This window comes from Rhamphochromis sp. 'chilingali' (genome assembly GCF_963969265.1).
Source record: "Rhamphochromis sp. 'chilingali' genome assembly, chromosome: 5".
Classification (NCBI taxonomy): domain Eukaryota; kingdom Metazoa; phylum Chordata; class Actinopteri; order Cichliformes; family Cichlidae; genus Rhamphochromis; species Rhamphochromis sp. 'chilingali'.
In genome coordinates this window covers 32,695,244-32,714,309 of record NC_137932.1, presented here as the reverse complement: position 1 = coordinate 32,714,309, position 19,066 = coordinate 32,695,244, and the positions used below count along the sequence as shown (strand labels likewise).

The following is a 19,066-nucleotide window of genomic DNA, read 5'->3' as shown; positions in this document are numbered from 1 at the left end:
GTGTGGTTGTGATTTTAGGATTAATCTGGACAACACTGTCACCAGCTTCTCCCTTTTTAAAGTCACACTTGAGGAGACGTGTTTATTTCAGTGTGCCAAGAGTTTACAGTCAGCCAGCAACTGAGAGGCTTTATTGCTCATTGTTTAAATCAAACTGTCCACAGTTGTTTATTACCTAGTGGTCCCTGCGAAATGTGGAAACAGTTATTTTCATTTTATTTCTTATCACAGTCACTTTTTTACACAACAGTAATTCACCATGATAGTTTAGATATTTGTCATGTAAGGATTAATGTTGTAAACACTAAACGCACTTATGTTGTTAGGTTCTATATCAGTTTTACAGCCATTCCGTCATAAACCAAAGTACAAATTAAAACTCTGATAACAAGGATGGACCGAAAGTCAGAGGAACACATAGTCTTTATCATTCGGGGGAACTCCCAAAGCTTCTTTAGAGTTATTCCAGACAACACAGTAAGTCAGAAAATGTTCACTCTAATAAATGCCAGTGAACGAGAAGAAGCAAGAATCCTTCAAAAGCAACAGGAAATTGCTGTTGTGCTCTTCTGGCTGTCTTGATTTAAAAGCATTTATGCTTCAGACAAGAGAAATTCTAGATTAAAAACGATGTAAAATCAGGATTCTCTGTGTCCCAGTGACATCCACCTCTAGCTACGGGCACTGCTTTAAATACTAGCAGACGAGTTTCCCTAAGTCATCCGTCTGCTTCGCTGGAACCCCCCCCAACTCTGAACCCAGTCACCCCACAACAACTGAACCTTGAGACCTAGGAAACTGCATAATACACCTGTTATCCACAGAAAACTGCATATTTTAAAACTCAGAAAGCCTGTGTATCATTTGAGGTAACTACTTTGGGCATTCTTGCCTGATTTTCCCTAACGACCCCAAGAACTTCAGTAATGACACCATGCATCACGTGTTGTTTTGAAAGAGGGTTTTGAAAGACAATTCAGTTGGACCTGTCAATAATAACATTGAACAATAACTGAAATGTCAGTGTTTTTTTGTTATGCTCAATTATGCATTTGTGCAGTTTTAACACTAATTTCTAATATTTCAAGCTAACTATTAACTGACTAGCTTAACGGCTCAATAAATGTAATAATTTCGAATATTTTGGCCGTTTAGTCATTACTTTAAAATTATTTTTAAAAAGTTTCTTAACTTTGTTTCAAGTACTGACAAATAATTACCACTGTTTACCCATTAATTATAATTAAACATCCCCTGTGCTATGTGCTGACAAGTTTAGCTATAGCATGTACGTTTATAAGTTCATGTCATTTTTCTTTATTTTCCTTCCTTAAAACAAATATATTTATCTATCTCTTTAATCCTAATTTCTATGAAACATCAAGTGAGATCACTGCACTGAATGCCACAAACGGAGCACTGAAGACTTTACTTAAATGTATGAATAAATTCAAAGGGTTTGCATTTAAAAAAGCTATCTGAAGAGTTATCTTATAACCAAAATTAACAAAAGCATCTAATGGATGAGGCATTTTGCAGTATTGAGGTAGCACAAGACTTGCTCAGGTAATTAAACAAACAGAACATCTCTATGGCACGTTCTAGGAATCTGTTGACCAAAGATGCTCAGATGTTACCAATGTCTAGTTGAAGCATGGAGAATGAAGACAGGCTTCATTTAACACTATAGACCACTTACAACTTACCCCGAAGTCCCAGGCTGTTCCACTATAATGAACACAAAGTGAGGAGGAAAAAGGTTTTAGCGACTAAAATGCTCTCACGGCCAACAAACCAAAAACAAGACCAGATGTCCCCCTGTATCAACACAGCACCAATGCAAAAGTGTTTGTTACCATGACGTAGTATTGACTTTAATGGCTTTAAATATATATATATATATAAATATATATATATATATATATATATATATAAATATATATATATATATATATATATATATATATATAAAAACACCCAGCACGCCCCAACATTGTGATCAGGCCATCATCATTATTTCACTTCACTTTCCAAGAGCTCTTGTTTTGCTGGGTACATCACCGTTTCTTTTATTGGTGCTGGTGGAGATAAAGGTACAAACTGGTATTCCATGAAAGTACACCCAAACCCAGGTTTAACTTTAGAGATCACACTATGTAAAAGTTTTGGAGACAAAATAATAGTAGCTGTTTTTTCAGATTCAGTTGGCAGTTCAGTGAACGGTGGAAAATATTAAAAAGGTAACCACCGGGAATCAAGATTTTATGATAACCTGATACAGTGACCATGTTAGTTAGAGCTATTACTGGACAGTGTTTCCATTCATCCATTTTCTTCCACTTGTCCAGGGCAACACCAAGGCGTTCACAAACCAGACAAGAGATTTCTCTAGCGTGTTTTGGTTCTACCCCAGGGCCTCCTCCCGTTGGAACATGCCTGGAACACCTCACCCAGGAGGCGTCAAGGAGCCATCCTTGTCAGATGCCTGAACCACCTCACCTAGTTCCTTTTCATGTGGAGGAGCAGCGGCTGTGGAGGAGAGAGCCCCTCCTGAATCCAATTTAAGACTCTGTAGGTGGTGCTCTGTTTTTTCTTCAAATGCAATAACCATCGGCAGTTATGCTAAATAAACCACTGTTAGAAATATTTAACATTTCACTTCTTCACCATGTGCAACTATTAATTACTGTACTTAATTACAAAGTAGAATACTAGAATAGCTCAGTTCTTCTGAGAGACAACATACAGACCACAAGTTGTTCTGTTTAAATTCCAAAGGACTAAATGATATGCAAAAACAATTCAGTTGGACCTGTTGATAATTGTGTGGTCTAACATCCACACAGCCACTTCAATCTGATAAGCTATTAGCTGGCTAGAAACACCTAGCCTTTCATGTACTGTAGTTACATCCAGGCTCCTTAATCTCCCAGACAGAAGAAACTAAGCAGAGCAGTGGCCTTAAATCCTGCAGCTGTCTATACCCAGCAGCCTCACAGCCAGCTCACTATCAGACATTTGGACTCGCTGACCAGGGCTCAGGAAGTGGACCCTGCTGCACTGAACACACAGTTGCCTCCCACAAGGCAGAGCACATTCTTCTCTGACGACAGCATTGAGAGCCGGGGGAAGAAAAAGGAAAAGGGAAGTTAAGAAATGCCAACTAAGTGCAGTGAATATGTTTTAGTGACCCACATACTTCCCAGCTAACTGCACTCGATTCACATCCTCCCAGCTTTGCTTCCTAATGCTAATCTCAAATAATTATATCTAAAAGGAAAAAAAAAGAAAAGTCTGTGTAGGTTCTCAGTCATCCAGGTCATAGTAATCAAAGGAGCTTTCTTGAAACTTTTTTAGGCCCCTTGAAGGTTTTCTTTTCAAGCTCCTTAAAAAGAAAAGGAAAAACAACAACATGCAAATAAAGCATGTTGTTTGCATCTCTTGAAACAGAGAGACAGACAGCCATACACACTAACAGTCATTCGGAACTAACAGTTAACCTAACCCCACTAACTGCATGTCTTGGGCTGTGGGAGAAAGCTGGAGTACCTGGACAGAACCCATGCATATACAGAGAGACTATCCAAACTCCACAATGAAAGGCCCCGATGGTGGATTCGAACCCAGGACCTTCTTGAGGCAACATACTGCCCATTTAAATAGTTTTCAATATTTTAAATGATTTTGAATACTTTTGGATCTCTATGACATCGTCAAGAGGGGATATCCTCAAGATGGTTCATGGGCATCCAATCAGAAGGCTGGCCTCAAAAGAAGAAACCTATAAAAACCTTTTTGAGACGGTGGATGAACTTGGGATTGTAGAGCATGCAAGAGTTCTCAAATTAAAATTTAGTGTACCAAAGACGTGCTGAAGTTAGTGTTGGTGTTTATTCTGTTTCCATGACACAATTTCTCACTTCTCTGATTATTTGGTCTGGAGTAGGCATTTTATTTGAATTAAAAGGAAGCAACAGAAATCTTTTTTAAGAGGAACTGTAATCGACATGTATAAATTCTGTGGAGTTACCCTAAGAGACTAATTATGACACTTTATTTCTTTTACAGTGGGGCAAAAAAGTATTTAGTCAGCCACCGATTGTGCAAGTTCCCCCACTTAAAATGATGACAGAGGTCAGTAATTTGCACCAGAGGTACACTTCAACTGTGAGAGACAGAATGTGAAAAAAAATCCATGAATTCACATGGTAGGATTTGTAAAGAATTTATTCGTAAATCACGGTGGAAAATAAGTATTTGGTCACCTCAAACAAGGAAAATCTCTGGCTCTCACAGACCTGTAACGTCTTCTGTAAGAAGCTTTTCTGTCCCCCACTCGTTACCTGTATGAATGGCACCTGTTTGAACTCATCATCTGTATAAAAGACACCTGTCCACAGCCTCAAACAGTCAGACTCCAAACTCCGCCATGGCCAAGACCAAAGAGCTTTCGAAGGACACCAGGAAAAGTATTGTAGACCTGCACCAGACTGGGAAGAGTGAATCTACAATAGGCAAGCAGCTTGGTGTGAAAAAATCAACTGTGGGAGCAATCATCAGAAAATGGAAGACATACAAGACCACTGATAATCTCCCTCGATCTGGGGCTCCACGCAAGATCTCATCCCGTGGGGTCAAAATGATCATGAGAACGGTGAGCAAAGATCCCAGAACCACACGGGGGGACCTGGTGAATGACCTGCAGAGAGCTGGGACCAAAGTAACAAAGGTCACCATCAGTAACACACTATAACGGCAGGGAATCAAATCCCGCAGTGCCAGACGTGTTCCGCTGCTGAAGCCAGTGCATGTCCAGGCCCGTCTGAAGTTTGCCAGAGAGCACATGGATGATACAGCAGAGGATTGGGAGAATGTCATGTGGTCAGATGAAACCAAAGTAGAACTTTTTGGTATAAACTCAACTCGTCGTGTTTGGAGGAAGAAGAATACTGAGTTGCATCCCAAGAGCACCATACCTACTGTGAAGCATGGGGGTGGAAACATCATGCTATGGGGCTGTTTTTCTGCCAAGGGGACAGGACGACTGATCCGTGTTAAGGACAGAATGAATGGGGCCATGTATCGTGAGATTTTGAGCCAGAACCTCCTTCCATCAGTGAGAACTTTGAAGATGAAACGAGGCTGGGTCTTCCAACATGACAATGATCCAAAACACACCGCCCGGGCAACAAAGGAGTGGCTCCGTAAGAAGTATTTGAAAGTCCTGGAGTGGCCTAGCCAGTCTCCAGACCTCAACCCCATAGAAAATCTGTGGCGGGAGTTGAAAGTCCGTGTTGCTCAGCGACAGCCCCAAAACATCACTGCTCTCGAGAAGATCTGCATGGAGGAATGGGCCAAAATACCAGCTACTGTGTGTGCAAACCTGGTAAAGACCTATAGTAAACGTTTGACCTCTGTTATTGCCAACAAAGGTTATGTTACAAAGTATTGAGTTGTATTTTTGTTATTGACCAAATACTTATTTTCCACCCTAATTTACGTATAAATTCTTTACAAATCCTACCATGTGGATTCATGGATTTTTTTTCACATTCTGTCTCTCACAGTTGAAGTGTATCTCTGGTGCAAATTACTGACCTCTGTCATCATTTTAGGTGGGGGAACTTGCACAATCGGTGGCTGACTAACTACTTTTTTGCCCCACTGTATTACAATGGAGGATACACTGGATAGTATCCTCCATTGGTTTGGTTGGTTGGTTTTAATCACTGCTACATCTGTTAAATAAAGTCTAGACACAACAACAGGTTCACATACCTAGATTGCATCAGAATCAGAGGAGCTTGGCCCACAAATGTATAACAGCTGCTTAAGACTGTGTTATCTTTTTAAATTAATTTAAAAAATTGTAAAATGTATAAATTAAGTTTCAGCAAAAAAGAATAGAAATTAGAGGACAGGATAGCTGGAAAAGAGATGAGGGAGACTCCTTACAACTCCTGCTGAATTAAAGGGGTCTTACTGTGTAATACTGTTACAGTATGACTTTTCAACTGGTGCCGATCAGTCACAAAGACCCCAGTCATAACCCTAATCAGGGCCTCTTAGTGCCGCAGTCAAACATCTGGGTCTGCAACAAGGATATAGCAATTCCAGTTTACAGCAGCTGGAAGCCATTTGTATTGGGCAGTTCCACTGGAAACTGTGGAGAAGGGGGAAGTGTTTTTTGTGTGTTTGCAACCCACTCAAATCATTTGTGTGTTTTCTGGCCTCTCACACTGCAGGAAGTGAAAAGGTCTGTCTGATGACACAGGAAAAACTTGGGGAGCAGCTGCAGAGCGATTTATGGCTGTGCATAAAAAAGCACATTATATGCATGCTTGGAATGACTTCCCTCTGCAGCAGATACTAGAAGTCCATATGAAAAATGTTAAATGGGAGTTGTGTTTCATGTTAGAGGGAAGCAAAAAGGGGTGGTGTGTCAGAACAAGCTGGTGATTGGGGGAGCTTTTTGTCCACCCCCTTTTTTAAGCTCACTGTATAGTGTTGCAAACAACAGCTTGAATACATACACTCCTCCCCAAGTCCCCTTATCTCCAGCTTCTTGTTTCACAGAAAGGCCAACACTTAACCTAGAACTGCCATTATCTGTACCTTCAAAATGTATCCATCGGAAGGTGTTTTTGACTAACATGTTATGTATCTTGTGGTAAATCAGAGGATTTGTTGTACTTAAATATGTGTTTGTTGAGAATTTGAATAAAATACTTATTGTTCCATGCACTCTGCAGTTGCTCCATCAGTACTTTTTTTGTAAAGGGCTACGGCTAAATTACCCCACAAGGTTTCTTTTCATTGGCCTTGAGCAAGACAATGACAGATACAGCTATCATCTGTGTCAAGCTATTGTGATTTTATGTTTGTTTACTAAAAAGTTCCCTCCAAAACCATGCTAGCTAAGCTAGCTATGTGTTACTAACAAAAAAAGTAAACTGAAAACAGCAGAGAAACCTACTTTGCCTTTAAAAATATGAGATTTTTTGTAGTAACTAACAATAGTGTTAGTATTAAGAAAGAAACAAAAAGTAACCACAAAACTATAGATACTTTATTTTAAGTCAGTCCCAAGTTTAAACATTTGTTGATGCCATATAAACTTGATCTAAAATAAATATTTATTTCAATAATAATTTATTTTATTGTAAAATAATAAAAATTACATGTATGTACATAATAAAAACCCACATCAATCCATAATATCTGTAATGATAAAAGAGGCAACAGAGAAACGTATTAAAATCTTGTCCTGAGAAATATATGAGCACTGTGATATAATGGCCATGCTGTTTTCTATGGTTACCATGGCTGCTTAGAGACACATGGAGACCAGACCGATCATGTACCTGTGAATCTTATTATAGTGGCAGTGTGGTTTTTGCCGGTGCTGCCTGTGATGTTCGATGTTCCTAATTAGTTCACAGTGGTCTTTGTGCAAAGTTAATTTTATCCATGGTCGATGAAATGAACGGATGCAGGAGACAGTAAACAAATCAAAGAGTACCCCATGCCATGCTTAGGCTAGAGGGCTACTGAGAGCTTCAGTAGCTTTTTGGGGATATTAGTCACCATAGGATAGTACTATAGGATACTATACCATTATCCCAACTCTGTTTTTCCTTCAAAACAGGAAGGTGCCACTTAGAATTTTGTTTCTGATATTTATTCCCTCTTATTCCCTCTTTTGCCCTGTAAAAATAACGCATTTTCATACTTGTCATGCACTGTAACACCTCCACATTGTGTCAATTAGACGTGGTTGAGTGAGACCATAAAGACTGACTGTTTCAAGACCTAATCTTGGTGCAGTGACACAGGGATTGCCTGCTGTTAATCAGTCTGACATTGCCCAAGAGCAAGGACATCACAGCCATTAGTTCACATCCAGCCCCTCAGGCTGTGGTCTGAGGGGCTGGTCCCCTGCGTGTCATGTGCAGGGGGCCAAACAATTTGTCCTGGTGCCACTGAAGTGGGCTCTGCCTCCAGCATGTTTATCTTCTCGAGACTTTATCTCTTGACAACCTTCACCTACTCAGACCCAAGCTTACACACGCCTGAAATCAAATGGCCTGTCAAATATTAACCAGTCTATGATTAAAACTTGTCAAGGTTTTGTGGAGCCATTCCATCGGAGTCATTTTGTTTTATTTTGAACCAAGTTACCCATGAAGATCAATCAATTATGCTTTTTAAAAGTGCTTGTAAACTTGGTTGGGCATGTTACATTCATGTGAGCCTGTAGTTGTAGATAAATATTTAACTGACAATTGTCTCATCTCCTTCAGGAGCCATCTGAGCATATTATTCAATCGGAAATCCATTATCCATAACCTTTTAGGTATTTGAATTAAAAAAATAAACTTAAAACAGTTCATTTTCAACTAGTGAAACGTGTCTACTTCACAAAACAAACCCTTGCATAAAACATCATGTGACAGTAAATTACTGCTAAAGCAGCAATATAGTAAGCCTGACTGCTGACAGAATAAACTCAACATCAACTGAACACTTTGCCCTCAGTACAAGGCAGACAGCAGCCAAGCAGTGAAAAGTCCTAATATAGTCTTTCCCCCGTGTTCTGATCCCTCTTCAGTCAGTTCTGCTGCCCTATAACTGAGGGAAACCAAATTCCTGTTAATGTACAAGGGAGTCATAGTTACTGTTAACTGATCTAACACACTCAAAAAACACTTGATCTAATGTTGGTGAAAGCACTGACATTGCTTTACTCTCCCACGCACTGATACTAAAACAATATTTTATCCTTTACTGCACCATCAATCTCTTTATTTTTTCCTTTCATACACAGTCAAAACAATATTCAGCCAAAATATGCTCACATAATGTCTTGTTATTGACATTTTAATGTCAATTAAATACATGTTGTTTTGATTACTTCAGAGTCATCAAAACAACACAATCAAGGTATCAAAAAACTCTGTGTTTAGTCCAAAGTTCTTTGGCAGGTCTGACAGTAGACAACAACCAAGTGGCTTTTGGCACGAGGCTCAAGAATAACCCCATCTGGCATTTTCACAGGGAGGGAACCAGCATAGAGCCTTGACCTTCCCACCCCAACATAATGCATTGTGATTGGTTGACTGTGACAATTTCCGAGCTTTGCAGCGCGTTATCTTTGGCACCAACAAACAGCTACTAGCTGAAGATTTCAGCTATTGGAAACTTGCTCTTTATGGAATATATATCCCTATTTAAGAAATTCATGAATGCCCAGCAGATAATTTCTGGTAAATTGGTAGTAGATCAGACCATAGGAACTACAGCTACAAATTCAAATTAATATGTTAGCACGCATGATAAACACATTATGCGACCTGAAATCATACACATTACCCTGCATCACAGAAAAGAATATAGTTTTACTCATAGGCAGTAATGTTTGATCATTCTTCTCAGAAAGGAAAGAGAGAAATGCGCAGTATTTTCAGTTATTCCAAGCAGGGATTGTTATTGTTATTATAATAATAATTATTATTATTATTAATGTAGACCCTAGAAGAATTAAAACTTACAAGTTAAAGACCTTACAATATAAACTGTTGTGATTTGGCACTATATAAATATAACTAAACTAAGTTGAACTGAATTTAATTATTCCAACAAGAGCAACCCGTTTACAGCAATCAGGCCATCATGGTCCTTAAAGTGAACAGACAAATACTGGCCCTAATAATTGCTTTAAGTTGCAGACCTTAACTGAACATTTATTTTCATCTTAGGTGCAGTTTCAAGGCATATGCAGTTTTAGCCGCATCGGAGCTTGAATGTGAGACAAAGAAACACGTTCAAACATGTGCGTTGGTATGTCTTTGCACTCAAATCACCAAGCACAGGGCACATGAGGGGTTTTCAATGTGGAACTGCCTACATTTCAACTCCCCAGTCAACTTAGAGGATTAAAAACTTACTGTTTGTACTGCATTCTCCATAAAGAACAGGAGTAAAACTACCTATCAGAAGGCTTTAATAGGCAAGGTTAAAACAGTAAATCAGCAACAATCTCTCCCTATTATGTTATCTTTACTTCGGGTCTTATTGACTGTAATTATGCCCATTCAAAATGTACCGAAGTGGGATAAATCAGAGATAAGATAAAGGAGAGCCATGGCACTCAAACAGTAAATGGCCTGTATTTGTATAGCGCTTTACTTAGTCCCTGTGGACCCCAAAGCGCTTTACACTACATTCAGTCATCCACCCATTCACACATTGGTGATGGAAATATACATTGTAGCCACAGCTGCCCTGGGGCGCACTGACAGAGGCGAGGATGCTGGACACTGGCGCCACCGGGCCCTCTGGCCACCACCAGTAGGCAACGGGTGAAGTGTCTTGCCCAAGGACACAACTATCAGAGCCAGGGCTCGAACTGGCAACCTTCCACGATCGCCCCTTGGAAACAGAATTTTAAAAAAAGCTTTTTAAAGCCTTATTTTTGGTTCAAAGTCAAACATTTTCAGGATTTTTTTATTTTTATTTGACTTCATTGGTGAATCAATACCTGCAGTTTTTATATCCTGGTGATCATCAAAATAAAAGTTCATTAAAGTATTTCTTCTGAACTGTCCCATCAAAAAGTGTCTTACTCACAGGAAAATGAAAATAACTAATAAGTATCCAGTAACACAATAAAACTGTAACATGAGAAACAATGTTAATGTCTTAACAGAAAGGAGGTCTAACCCATTCGGCTTTTTAAACCCACCAATCTACATCAGATACTGACTAATACTGACTCAATATCTTTGAGTATTCGTGCTTATAAGTTAATATATTCATTTCAGTTACATCGTATTCGTGTTCTGTGTATGACATGCACCACAGGCCATGATATTGATGGTCTTATCTGCTCCACTCCATGTGTACAGCGAAACAGATAAGCACACACGGTGAAACAGACAGCAGAGGAGAGAATATTACTGCAAAACGTACAAGCCTTAAATGCTGATCTGAAATGAACCTACGTAAATAGCAACGTGTTGCCATCTCTCATTGCAACAATAAAAACCAATTAACTCACAGCAGGCAATCATTTTTTATTCATGTACATATTTTGGGTTGAGTAATTTATTACATGTTCTATGTCTCCCTCCAAGACAAGACTGCATATCAGTATCTTGTCGCAACTTTCACTTGTGCTAAAATGAAGCTCTCTATATGACTTGCACTCTTTTTTCTTTTCTTTTTTTTGGGGCAGTGACTTGCACTCTTAATGTGTGCTATGCAATGCTTGAAAAGCTTGCTAAAAATACACATATGTGTGATTACAGCCAGTGATAAACAGAAAATAGATCCAAGGGACTGTGCTGGGAAGTAAAACTGTTGTCTAAAGTTGAGTAAAGTAAAGTCTATGTCAGCAGTGTCCGTGTAAACAAGTGATGCAAATTTCCATGGAAAATCCTGACCAGGGAGATGAAAAGTGTATCTGCAGTAAAGTGTCTACACAGCCAGAGAAGACGACTTGTTATGTTGCCAACAAGCAACACTCATACAATGGCTGATGGGTGTTTCTTCCATCTCATCTTTACTTTTTACATTTTCATTATGAGATATTAGAAATACCATTATTAATATATCTGATAAAATTCGTTGCCCAGCTACAGTTCTTCCCCCAAAATGACTCAGAAACTAGACTAAGACGATCAAATCACGCTACACTCAGTAGCCATTACAGAGCCAGCTATCCAACGGAATTCATTTTAGTATTCTATTTTCCTCCATGTCAATTAAATTCCATCATTTCCTCTAACGCTCAGTCAGATAAAAATATTCATGTGGGAAAGAAGGGGATCTCATTCAAGGATTTGTGATGTTTATGAAGACTTGTATCCTGACTGTTATAGATGCGTTCTCTTAGCATTCTGGCACTTCCTCTATGACAATGTCCAACTTCAAAACCACTCAACTGCCTCATTAATTCTCATTAGTTCTGTTCTCACGACAGGAAGGCAAGCTGAAGAGTGAACATCTAGTTTGAAGCAGTACTTTGTGTTCTTTCAGAGAAACAGGATCAGGGAATTAAAATGGAAAGAATGGATGCTGTCCATCTCATGAAGCGAAAATAAGCAGGAAAGACCTCACTAAAACTTCTAACTCAAGAATTTACATCCTGGCAGTCAGGCACTGTAATCTCAAATGGATAGAAAAATGAAGTAATTATTAGTGCTGTCTGAATGTTAAGTTATATATATATATATAGGGGATAAAGTAGTTGTTACTTGTTAGTATACTTGTTAGTGTTATTAATTTTCCAGAGTTCATTAGAGATTTAGCTAACAAATTCAGTGTGTGAACTGTGTGCATAGTAAAAGACAAAATATACATAAAACTTTAAGAAATGCATTACTCAATTAATACTTAACCAACATTGTTTTTCATACATTGCTAACTCTCATTCAATGTGAACACATGCTATTACGTTGAATCATTATGCTGTCAGCTGACATCATTGATGGTCACCTCTCCTTCTGTCCTATGTATGGACGTGCTGTTTAGTCTGTTGATGGTAGATGGTGGACTCAGGTGCAGACCAAAACAACCACCAGGGGTGGTCTCAGCCTGGTTCCAAACAAGCTGAAGAGCGATTTATTACAAGAATACGATCTAACCTCGATGTAGTCCAATTATCCAATGTACAGTGCATGTTTTAGCTTAGCACTTTCATATAACCAAGGTTATAAGACACTTTAAAAGAAAGTACACAGGAGAGTACACAAACCGTAGTAACAGCCTGCTACATACCATTTATCCTGAAATATCTATCAAATAAACATAAATATTTGCAGTAAATTCTCCATGTTTTTTTTCCATTAGTCCAGAATACAGCACATTTTCCCTGTATTTACTTTTGTTGATACTACCCCAAACACATTTGGCCAATAAGTAGATTGAACGTTGCCAAATAATTTGTAGTGATGCACTTTGGTTGGCTAGGAGTTTTCTGTGTGGAAAGAAAAACCATACCACAGGAAAAAGCAACTAATTTACAAAAGTATCATCTGATTTAGAACAGAGTAAATAGGTCTAGGTATAGACACAGGAAATTTAAGGATGTCCTATGGTGGCATCGGGAATCAACACACACTGCGAGCATAATTTTGGCTTCTGTGGATCAGGCTTGTTGGAGCACATCCCAAGGATGCTTAATTGCAATGGGATCTGTGGAGTTTGAAGGCAAATCTTTGTGCTCATTACCAACTGTCCTACTGGGGGAAGATGCTACCACTGCGGAGTGCTGTTGCCATGCTTGCTGTGCAACCACCTTTAGGTGGGTGATATAAGTCAAAATAGCATCCCCATGTTGGGCTGGGGCCCAGAACACTGCACTGGACTAAAAAAAAGCCCTGGCGGTTTACAATTTTTCTGGCACAAACCCTGTAATGGTGCTATGACTGGTGCATATGAAAAATCTAATTAAATGTTTCAGATCATTTAAAAAAAAGAAAAAAAACACACCAAGCAAGCAATGGGTTAGAGCCATAGTACAAACCACCTTGGCTGCAACCAACACAAAATCCAATGCAATAATCACAGAGATCAGCAGAAGAAGCTATTGAGTCGGTGAACAGCTAGGCCCCAGACTACCAACAAACATGGGTCCCCCATGCAGTACTACTCTTACATGCTCATTTGCCAAACAGCAATACCAACAACAGGTGGTTACAATCAGCACAGGGCCATTATTCATGTGGTAAGCCGTCCCTCTGTCTGTCTCTCTCTCTCTCTCACACACACACACACACACAAACCGCAAAAAAAATTCTCTATGTGATTATGCCATGACTGTGTGGCACACCGCTATGTGTAATATTCAATGTTTTTAAGGTGTTCTTTTAGTTTAATGCAGAAAAACATGTAAGGCTTTACATAATTCGTACGATAATGCCGACTGCTGACTAGACTGAACGACAAGAAGAGAATTCGTGTGAGAAAAAAAAGAGTATTTGTACACGCTATGGTATAAGAAATTACTACTTTGATTTGTGTTTCCCCTTCAGTGACTTTTCAAATAATTAACTATACTCCGTCCCCCGCTGGGAGCAAGCTGTATCAAGCTGTATTTCATTCGCGGTTTAAAGCGACTCTCTGCCGTACTTTCACACCGAGAGCACGCTGAGAGCTTTCCAGGACTCCTCGGGATTAGACACAAACCATAACAAACACTTAACCCAGTTTTTTTTTTTTTTTTTTGAATTATCACCACACTGAGTGCCAGGTCACAACTTTGACGCCAGGCTCGCAACGTTATCCCACAACCGTGCTATATAACCGCACTGTCTTTTGTCTGCATGCGTTTCCTTCTCTCACACCAGGAAACGACACATTACTTGCTAGCTGAACTTAGCTAACGTTTTTATAGTGGGCTAAATGTTAAACATATGATGCTATAGAATTATTATGTCTTTACGAAGAAATTGTTCTCGAGAAGACCTTCGTTGGTGGTTTGAAAGTTGTCGGTTCAATTCCCCGCCATTACTAAAACTGTCCCATGAGCAAGACATCACTTACTTTAAGACCGTTACTCATCCTGCGGGGTTACATCACGCCTTTCTTCTATAATAATACACACTCATGACATAAAAATGACATTTAAACATATATATAATTCTTTACTAATGTGGTACTTTTACTCATACAGCCAGGTTAGCCTATACTCACATGTTCTGAATTGGAGGTCTTTATCGTCCGGGCTACCAAATTCCTGCAGGAGGTAGATATACATTACACCGAAGGCGTTCTGGATCCCAAACACCGAGCCGTTGCACCACATGGAAGCCAGCATGACCATCCATCCCCAGCCGCCCTCGGGGTGCACAAACTCAACCTCCTCCTTGGCTCCCGGACCCTCGCTTTTCTCTGGAATATCCACTTTGCTGTCCCCGTTCTCCTTATTCTCCGTCTTCTCCTTCTCCCCATCCTGCTCCTCTACTGGACGCTTCTCCTTTGCGGGTTCGCTGCCGGCTGGTGTCTCGGCGGCTGCATCGTTTTCTGGCATATTGTTCCCTTCTGTCATTTTTTTAAAATAATGTGTCAAAAAGGCACTGCGGATTTTGAAGTATGGAGGTATTGCGCGTAGGCTGGCAGGGGAAGGTCAATAAATTCAGACACAGGATATGACAGAGATTTGGGGGCACGGTAAAGTTTTATCCATTGACGGGGGCTGTAGCTTCAGTAATGCTGGTACTGCAGCATGTGCAACTGTCAAACATCTGCCGTTGCACTTTTATAAATAGACAACGCAGAGGGGCGGGGCTGCGGGTATCCTTACACTGCAGCTGCTGAGGCGTTTCCAGGATATCTTCAGTGGGGTGGCACAAGTCTAAGAGAGTGTGTGTGCGTGTGGGGGGGTGTCCAGCAGAGAACAATGTAAGCATATGGAAGAATATTTGACCATTTGACCTTATACAAATACAGTATAGAGAACTAGCACAGCAAACATTTGAGGCTAGTAAGTGGAACGGTGAGAGTTTAAAGGTACTTTTTGTTTACCCTTGTTTACCCTACTTTTTATTACCCTCTGCAAACTTTAAACAAGAATTTAACCACCAGGGGCCAGCATTTAATCAGTGGATGTGTTGTAAAAAAAAAAAACGCACGCAAAGACAATGTTCCGTCCTCTCTTTTGACTTTTAATGTATGCTTTTATTCCTACCTAATAGACTAGGGCTGGGTAACTCAACACTTCAAAGACCAAGGAACTGGTTGTGGATTTCGGGAGGTCCAGACCAGCTCCACTGCCAGTTCAGATAGAGGGAGAGGAGGTGGAGGTGGTCAACACATACAAGTACCTCGGCTGTGGGTGGACAACAAACTGGACTGGACATGCAACACACAGAACCTGTATAAAAAAGGCCAAAGCCGACTGTACTTCCTCAGGAGGCTGAGGTCTTTTAGCATCTGCAGGAAGCTCCTGAGAATGTTTTACCAGTCAGTGGTCGCAGGAGTCCTTTTCTATGGCGTGGTGTGCTGGGGGAGCAGCACAGCAAAGAGGGACTCATCCAGACTGGAAAAACTAATCAGGAAGGCTGGCTCTGTGGTCGGCATGAAGCTGGACACTCTGGTGACAGTGGCAGAGAAGAGGACCTTAAAGAAACTGATGGACATTATGAACAATGCCGGGCATCCTCTGCACACGGTCGTAAACAATCAGAGGAGCCTATTCAGCGACAGGCTGCTTCTCCCAAAGTCAAAAACCAACAGACTTAAAAACTCCTTTGTCCCACACGCCATCAGACTGTTTAACTCCTCACTGGAGGGGAGAGGGAGGAGAAACAGGGGGACAAGGGAGGGCGGGAACAACTGAGTTGTAGGGACTTTTCTACACGGTGCAATATTTGCAATATTTGTTTTTTGTTTTTTGTCTCTTTCTTATATTTGACTGTGCAATAATCACTGTACAATATACTCACTCAAATGAGCAATCCTATTTATCCATATTGTATATTCTGTATCTATATATGTGTATATGTGTATATATAGTGTATTTATGCTTATATCCTTACTCTCATTCCCCTTAATGTATCTGTAACATGCAACTTCTTTCGGTGCTTTGCTACTGGAAACTGAATTTCCTGGAGGAACCCACCCGAGGGATTAATAAAGTTTCATCTAATCTAATCTATCTAATCTAATCTAATCGTCACTGATTTCTAGAATTGATTCAATTCCGATTCACAAGGTCCCAAATCGATTCGATCCACGATTCAATTTAATTTGATTTGATTCGATTCGATTTGAATCTGGGAAATTTTGACAGTCAGAAATATTATAATTCAGATCAGTACATTCACATATTTTTGTATCTATAAAAAGGAAGCTGACACATGCAAGACTTTATCAAAGGTGTGAGCATCACAGCAGATGCCTTTGTGTCAAAGTAGCAGAAGATAAAACAGAAAAACATGAAGGTGATTTTCCTGGCCTGGGATTTTATAAAAATATTCTGCAGTACATCAAAAACGAAAGAAAACCATCAATCAACAAATGAACATCACCTCTGAAGTTACAACGGTTTTATTAGAGACACGGCTAAGCGTTTTGCATTTTGCATAATTTTAAAAAGTTTAAATTTGTTCAGTATTGAACGGCAGAAATTAGGTTTTCTTTTCGGAAGTATATAAAACGGGGAAAAAAAAACCTCGGCCGACAGCCTGTAAACAATGGTAGACTTGTGCGTAACAAGCAAGCGAATAATGAAGTACAGAGAGAGAGAGAGAGAGAGCTGTGTATCGTGGTGGAAGCAAAACAGTAAAAGTGAAAAGTGAATACATGACGATGTTTATGTGAAGCGTAGTTTGGATCTTATTTTGCTGCTGGTTCGGTCAATATTGTTTGGAGAGAGATCAAACTAACAGCTTTAGAAAGGGCGTGAACACAAAGCACGGACCCGCCAACACATCAGGATCAGCGAGCTGTCGGCTTTCAGCCCCGACCGTGAGAAGGGCGACATCTAACTGATTCTGATCCGCTGGTTGCGCTGTGTGTTTAAGTCTTTGTGCAGAATCTGTGTTCCTGCTCTCATTTACTGTCTTAGCTGTTTGGTGGTTGTTGAAATTTTGTGAGATTTCACCAGAGATTCTGGCATTTCGGGCAAAATAAATTTATATTAAAAAATCGATTCAGGATTTTAATGAATCGATTTTACGTTATCCAAGCCAGAATCGATTTTAATCGATAAATCGATTATAAAAACCCACCCCTTTAATAGACCCTGTGCACGAGAAAATGCTAACTTCCTGGTTTGAGACCGGATGTAGGGTTGTACATTTCCAGTAGCTTTACTTTGTGGTCAATCGCTACTGCGAAGATATACTCCAAAATCATGTCCAAAACTCGAAAACATAAAGATCGCGTTAAGTTACAAAGAGCAGAAGGTGGGAACACTCACCACTGTTGTGTCACAAAAAAATCTAATGATCAATTTTGACGTTTAAAGAGTTTAGATCGATCAGTTGTTTACATCACTCAACACAAGCAGAACTGCATTACAAAATCAGAAGACACATCATCCACATTCAGAAGCACATCTCTGTATAGTGACTGGTCTTATGATTTAAACAGGCAAAAATTCAAACTACAGGTGAAGAATAGTCAAACCAGATGTTTCCCCCGTCATGTCGATATCAGCTAGTCAAGTACACACCTACACAGCATGTTAACAAACCGTGAAAAAAAGCCACACAAAAAATGAGTGTTTGCTGGTAAGGGTTTCTATACTAGAGATGGCACGATACCACTTTTTTATATCCGATACCGATATCATAAATTTGGATATCTGCCGATACCGATATGAATCCGATATAGTGTGTTTTTTAATCAATAAAACTGTTTTGTTTTTATCTTGCTGCTTTTTGTGTAAGTTCATACTTAAGTTAAAAAAAACAAACACTAAAGCTATTCTGTTATACCTGTATGCAAAAAATACACTGCACCCAAAATATTTCATAGTTCAGCAATACTGATCAATCTAATAAACTTAAAACTGCTCCATCCTCCCTATTCTGGTATTTTAAAGAGTAAGCAACCTAACTAATAGGGTTCTAAAACTCCCAGCAAAAAATAAAAAAATAAGGAACCACCCTCCACCTCATGATGCTTAATTGACGTAATCAACTTTGATTTGATGCAGTGTGGAAAAAAAATGCCCAGAAATAAATTATTTTTCAAGAATGATTAAATAGATTAAATATTTTCAACAGAATTGCAGACTGCACAGATCATACCTTCCCAAAGGAAAAAGTACTATAGCTTACTAGGATATATTAGACTTAATAGTTACTATATACAGTCAGTGTTGGGAAGGTTACTTTTAAAATGTATTCCACTACAGATTACAGAATACATGCCTCAAAATGTATTTTGTAACATATTGCGTTACGTTACTCAATGAAGCAGTAAGGAAGCTGACTAAATATTAACTGATAATTTATGGCAAAGGGGTGGGATTAAATAAGTGTATACTTCTTCCCACTCCCTTTCAACATGTAAATTAATCACAACGTTTTTTTGTATGTAATTTGTATAGTAT

General features: G+C 39.4%; 1 protein-coding gene across 1 annotated transcript in view; it reads right to left on the bottom strand.

Moving 5' to 3' along the window:
• slc16a10 (solute carrier family 16 member 10) overlaps window positions 1-15,332 on the bottom strand; it is a 29,216-nt gene extending 13,884 nt beyond the window's left edge. The window contains exon 1 of the mRNA XM_080883568.1: window positions 14,676-15,332. Coding sequence (XP_080739694.1) covers window positions 14,676-15,052 — 377 coding nt within the window. The 5' untranslated portion in view covers window positions 15,053-15,332. The remainder of the gene's footprint in view (window positions 1-14,675) is intronic.
• Window positions 15,333-19,066: the final 3,734 nt, after the last annotated feature.